The sequence below is a fragment of the Acanthisitta chloris genome, unplaced genomic scaffold (assembly GCF_000695815.1).
Source record: "Acanthisitta chloris isolate BGI_N310 unplaced genomic scaffold, ASM69581v1 scaffold4613, whole genome shotgun sequence".
Lineage (NCBI taxonomy): Eukaryota > Metazoa > Chordata > Aves > Passeriformes > Acanthisittidae > Acanthisitta > Acanthisitta chloris.
The window spans coordinates 45,169-51,168 of NW_008664526.1; the positions used below are offsets into that span (position 1 = coordinate 45,169).

At 42.8% G+C, this 6,000-nt stretch overlaps 1 protein-coding gene across 1 annotated transcript in view; it reads right to left on the reverse strand.

Annotated features, from left to right (window-relative positions):
• TRIP12 (thyroid hormone receptor interactor 12) overlaps positions 1-5,673 on the reverse strand; it is a 37,580-nt gene extending 31,907 nt beyond the window's left edge. The window contains exons 1-3 of the mRNA XM_009071395.1: positions 5,271-5,673; positions 1,449-1,554; positions 57-193 (exon numbers count right to left, since the gene is read on the reverse strand). Of these exons, the coding sequence (XP_009069643.1) occupies positions 57-193; positions 1,449-1,554; positions 5,271-5,673 (646 nt within the window). The remainder of the gene's footprint in view (positions 1-56; positions 194-1,448; positions 1,555-5,270) is intronic.
• Positions 5,674-6,000: the final 327 nt, after the last annotated feature.

Below are 6,000 nucleotides of genomic sequence, written 5' to 3' on the forward strand. Positions count from 1 at the left end.
TAAGTTGACATCAGCAGCTATGCTAAAAATGCAATTCAGTTGGAATTTCTTCTTACCTGCAGCTCCCTGGGGAGGCTCATCTGTTCGTGCAGCTGAAGAATTAACTCCATCCTGGTTGTTGTCAGGATCAGCCATCTTCTCCTGTCGGCGAGCTTCAGCTGCTCCTCTTTTGCCCAGGCCAGAGCCTCGCCGACTAAAAGTTCAAAAAACAAAGTTTCAGACCTCATGAACTAAGACAAGAAATTTAACGCCAGGCTACTCAAGACTTCCTAACATTTATACAGGTCACTACCACAATGTTGCATAAACTAACAGTTCATGTAAGAATCAAATCTTCACAAAACCATCCAACCCTTCTTTAACCCTCCTTGTCACGCACCATGGCAGTGATTTGTTTATACTAATGCATTACAGCTAGGCCCTTATGTGATACCCTTCAAGACAAGGCAGGCTACTAAAATGTAACAGTAAAAATGAGCAAGATTAAAGTGACTATAGTTACAAATCATATACACATTTGAGAAGTCCAATGATAGAGCAACCATCTTTAAAAGCAGTTCTGAACTACTGAAAGCAGAGAGAACTCTGATGTTCAACTTGGTTTTCAGTGCCAGAACTAGTTTGAGGAGATGAGTCTATTTAAATTTGCTGTTTTAAAAGCTACTGTCATCATCACTACAAATAGATACGCCTACAAAGGATACAGCCAAATTAAAATGCACACTTGACAACAAAATCAAGACTTCAGAAGTGGGTTTGTGTAGTGTGAAAGGGAAAAGAAATTGTACTGGAACTACTAGGAATAAGTCTAGGCATAAGAAAAAAAATAAAAGCTTGTTAAGGCTTCATAGGTCTAGTTCAAGAATATAAACAACTATAAAAGTCTCCTGCATCCCATCCCAGGACACATTTACTTTCCCCTCCCATTTAATCTACCAGCTGTTTAAATTACTAATTCAGTGCTAATTTTCCCCTGCACCAGAAAGTATATTAAGTACTTAGATGGAATATTGTTCACATGAACCTGCTGACAAGCTGAGCCAGCATAACAGTGCACACTATTAAAACAGACTCCTGTGTGGTACCATTAAGTCTTATTTTTCAGTCACTTATTTTACTGTTCATGATGGGCAGCAGCTCAGCACTCTGTCTTAGGTATCTTTTCGAACAACACCTCCCTAAGGACAGGACTAGTTAAGTTTGTTAGAGTAGCTTTGAGTGTTTCTTTCCCTCCACCTGCACAGCTGAGGGGCTACTGAAAGCCTGATGGTGACAAATTCTCTGTGCTTTCCATGACACTGGTGTACAGAGTAACCCAGCAAGCCTGGAAAGCCACAGCTACTTTTACAATAGCCACGTAGGACATAGACAAGGCCAGTTTTCCTGTGTGAAATTCACATCAATATCAAGTCAATGAAGTAATCATGTTTCATTTTGTTAAGTTCTACCTGGTGCTAGCACAGGAGCCCGTGGTCTTTTGCCGTGTGCTCCGCCGCAAACTGGGGAGCTCAGCAGGTGGTGATTCACTGCGCTTCTTTGTAGACTTTCTTAGACCTATGCAATGTGTAAATAATTGAGAGCAAATCAGTCTTTAAATACACAACAGTTCTCCAAAGAAATGAAACCTCCATGTAGAAGAACAGCTTCTATGTAAGAACCACACTAAGCCCAGATAGCTTTTAGTCACCTTACACTGAACTGTTAGACCAGTAAAAGATTATTACTTCCACATGTTGATGTTCAATCACATAAAAGACACTTCAGCCTTAGAGAGAAAAATTACACTGGTGGGGAGGGCAGCAGTGGCTGCAATCTCCATTTTCAGTTAGCTTTATTCACATTGGTATGGTTTAAGAATAACTGTCTGAAAACCATGCTCTCCTCCAGGAGTCCAGCACTGCCAATGTTGAGACCTATCGTGTATACTATTTGTACTCCTATTTCAACTAAACCTCTTCAACCCCTCTCACTGTCCTCGATGCATGCAACCAAGGACAACCTCGATGCATGCAACCAGGGATCAAGGACGACCTCCATGCATGGAACCAAGCATATCCTTGTGGCCTTGAAAAAGGACTTCTTAAGTTTTTAGTGTACAAGTATTTGCACTGTTGAAAATTGACCTAATTGGTATTAATTTGCTCTTGGTTATGAGGCCATTGTTCTGATGACACCACAGAACCAGGTAAATCTTAAACACACAACCTCTATGCAATACAACATTCTCAGATGATTCTCAGCAAGCTTTCTGTCAGGCTGAAGTATCCCACAACAGCTTCCAAACACGAAAACCAATAATTCAAATGTCAAAATTAAAAACTCTTATCAGGCCCAGTTTGTCACTGCAGGTCCATCTGCCACCTCAACTCACACACCTCCATTCTCCCACCTCTACAATAAGTAAATTAAATACAAGAGAACTTCATAACATTCAACTCAGACACACTGTTACTGGAACAGATTCAAGTAATTTTGAAAAGATAAGTTAGATTACTGCTCCCTCTTCTGGCAACAAAGCAGAAACAAACCACCTGAACACGCAATGGATTTGAGTTCAGTGCTTCTCAAACTGGCTCCTATCTACTTCCTTAATCCTAAAACATTCCAGGAATGCTGAATTGTGGTACCGAGGGATAAAATGATATCTGTGCAGCTTCTGACTGCATATTTAACAGCAAAGGCAAAGTGATCTGAACAGCTACCACTGACCTGGACAACAGTCTGTCCTTTGAAACACTATAGCATATCTGACCCCAGGAACACAGCACTGTGTGCAGTTAAGTTCCATGCAGATGAAGGTTAACCTGGTATTCATGTATTTACCACACACTTGGCTTACCTACTCAAGAAATTTGGTAACCTTAAGAAAACAACAAGGTTCTGTATTTAAAAGCCACCAAGCACTGGACTGGAGCAGGTCAGTCACTTGAGTTCTCAGATGTTCTGCACATACAGAACAAAATATGTAACTTCTTCAAATGCTCATGAAGCAGTGGCAGTTTTACTACATATGCTTTGAAACCGAAAATCTAAGTTGAAGTTGCCACAACAGAAATACAAAATGACTCCAACCATATTTACATATAGTAAGGCTCCTGGGAAGGGGCAGGGGGGAATGGGACAGATGGGAGAAAGAAGGGGGTGATAAGGTCAAGATACAAGACAACACCAACTGGAAACAGTTGGAGTAGAATCTCAGGCTATAGTTGAGTTTCTCAAGTACTAGAAGTGCAGAGATACAACAAAACTTCCCTGAGAGCTGGTTGTATTCTAAACCAGAGAACATGCTTTAACTGGCAGTGGGCATAGCACTGTATTAGTCCATAGGTAAAATGTGTTTACCCCTGAGTTCAGAGACACTTTTCCATATATTACACATACGGAAAAGTAGGCTACTCAGTACCTGGAACACTGTGGTGAAATTCTAAGTGAAATGTACTTTGGCTTTAAATTTAAAAGAATAAATCATTTTGTTAGATTTCACTGGAAAAAATGCACATTTCCATCCTTTATGACAGCACACCATTTGCTGCTTCAAATCTGTGGGTAACCATTTTCAAGCAATCAGACCTAAATATTAGGTAACATCCTATCAGCTCAGTAATGGGCTATCACTGAGACACCAGACATCCACTGTGAGTGAAGTAATACTGACTTAGCTTGTATCAAAATGGGACTTCTGCCAAGGCCAAAGGTTTCACTTAGCAGTTTACTGTTGTTTAACAGTATGGTACACTCATTCATGTCTTATTGCCCCCAAATCAATCCCAAGATGTACAAAGTGCACACCTGACACACACTTTGTTCTTCTTTTAGTATTCTGTCAGTATGGCAAGCTGAGCTTGATCAACAAGGGTCAGGTAAGCACAGACACCATCAAGGCAAAAACTACAAAATGCATTCTCCTTTTCCCTAAGAGACACTAAATTAGCTAAGCCATCTCTTTAAACTGAATTATCTCAGTAATTGTAAAGAATGTAAAGAGTTATCCACTTACCACTTGGTGGGGGAGCTGCAGAATCTATCAGCCCTGAGTACTCAGAAGAGTTGAGCTCATTTTCTCCTGCTGCTCAAGAAACAATGTTCTAGTTGTCAGAATTTTTGCATGTTTCTCTTTTCCAAAGTCTTAACTTCTCTATCTCTGATACAACTACCAAGGCATATTTGAGCTCCACCTCCCTCTATTAATTTCAAAGGCTAACAAAGAAGCAAAGAAAGACTTCTCAGAGCATATTCCCTTCCTGCTGTTCAATGCCACTCTGCCCTTCAGTTCGTTGTTTAAGAATGCTTCTTAGGTTAACCTCATTGTACCTGCATCTTTTGAAATCCTTTGACTCTTCCAATACCATAACTTCAGGACTGCTAATTTCAGACTGAACCTTCTTCCTTTCACTCATCATCAAAATTTGATCTCTCCCTTAGCACACTGCCACCATAGCCTCCGAACCAAAAGTTAGTCCTATGTCTATGAGCTGCAGGAGGCTACAAGTTGCAAGACTTCATTGGCAAACAGGGCAGAACCAGCATTCAGGGAAATGAGATTTGCCATGTCCTGTGACAGCCTGATGAAAGAAAGCACCAGTCACACTGCCACAGACAGCAAGGCTTTCAGAGGCACTGGTCTGACGTTCACCCCCAGAAGTTTACTCAGCACTATTTCTGTAACATACAGAGCAATTGTTACAAAACCACAGACAGGCTGGGGTTGGGGGTGACCTCTTGAGATCATCTAGTCCCACCGCCTGGCCAAAGCAGGTTCACCTAGAGCAGTGCACACAGAGCTGTGTCCAGGTAGGTTGTGAATATCATCAGAGAAGGAGACTCCACAACCCCTCTGGGAACCCTGTTCCAGTGCTCTGTCACTCTCAAAGTAAAGTTTTTTTCTCTTATTTAGATGGAACTTTCTATATTGTTTGTGTCCTCTACCCCTTGTCCTGTCAACTGGGTACCACTTTAAAAAAAAAAAAAGAGAGTCTGGCCCCATTCTCTTGACACCTGCCCTTAAAATATTTGTATGCATTGATAAGTCATCTCTTTTCTGAGCTAAACAGATGCAGTTCTCTCAGCCTCTCCTCATGAGACGTTCCAGTCCCTTAATCATCTTTGTTGCCCTCTGCTATACCCACTCCAGAAGCTCCATGCCTCTCTTGTCCTGAGGAGCCCAGAACTGGACACATTACTGCAGCTGTGGCCTCAGGAGGGCTGAGTACAGGGGCAGGATCACCTCCCTGACCTGCTGGCAATGCTCTTCCTCATGCACCCCAGGTCACTTTTGGCCTTCTTGGCCACAAGGGCACACAGGTGGCTCATGGACAGCTCGTTGTTCACCAGGATCCCCAGGTCCTTCTCCACAGAGCTGCTCTCTGGCAGATCAGCCCCTAACCTGCACTGGTGCATGGGGTTATCCTTCCCCAGGTGCAGGACCCTGCACTTTATACAACTTCTTTTCTGCCCATGTCTACAACCTGTCATATCTAGCCTTTCCAGGTTTCGCCGAATGGCAGCACAGCCTTCTGGCGTATCAGACACTTCTCCCACTTTTGCATCACCATCAAACTTGCTGAGGGTGCACTCTGACCCTTCATCCAGGTCACTGATGCACAAGGAGAACAGAACTGGATGCAGTACTGGCCCCTGGGGAACACTGCTAGCTACAGGCCTCCAGCTGGACATTGTGCCTCTTACCACAACCCTCTGAACACTGCTAGTCAGTCAGTTTTCAATCCACTTGACTACCACTCATGTTACTCTCACTTCCTGAGCTACTCATGTGGATGTTACGCGAGATAGTGTCAAAAGCATTGCTGACGTCAAGGTAGACAATATCCACTGCTCTACCCTCCTCCTCTACCCAGCCAGCCATTCTGTCACAGAAGAGTATCACACTGGTCAAGGATTACAGCCTCTTGACAAATCCATGCTGGCTACTCCTGATGGCCTTTTTTTCCTTCACATGCTTAGAGATGACATCCAGGACAAGCTCTTTCATCATCTTTCCAG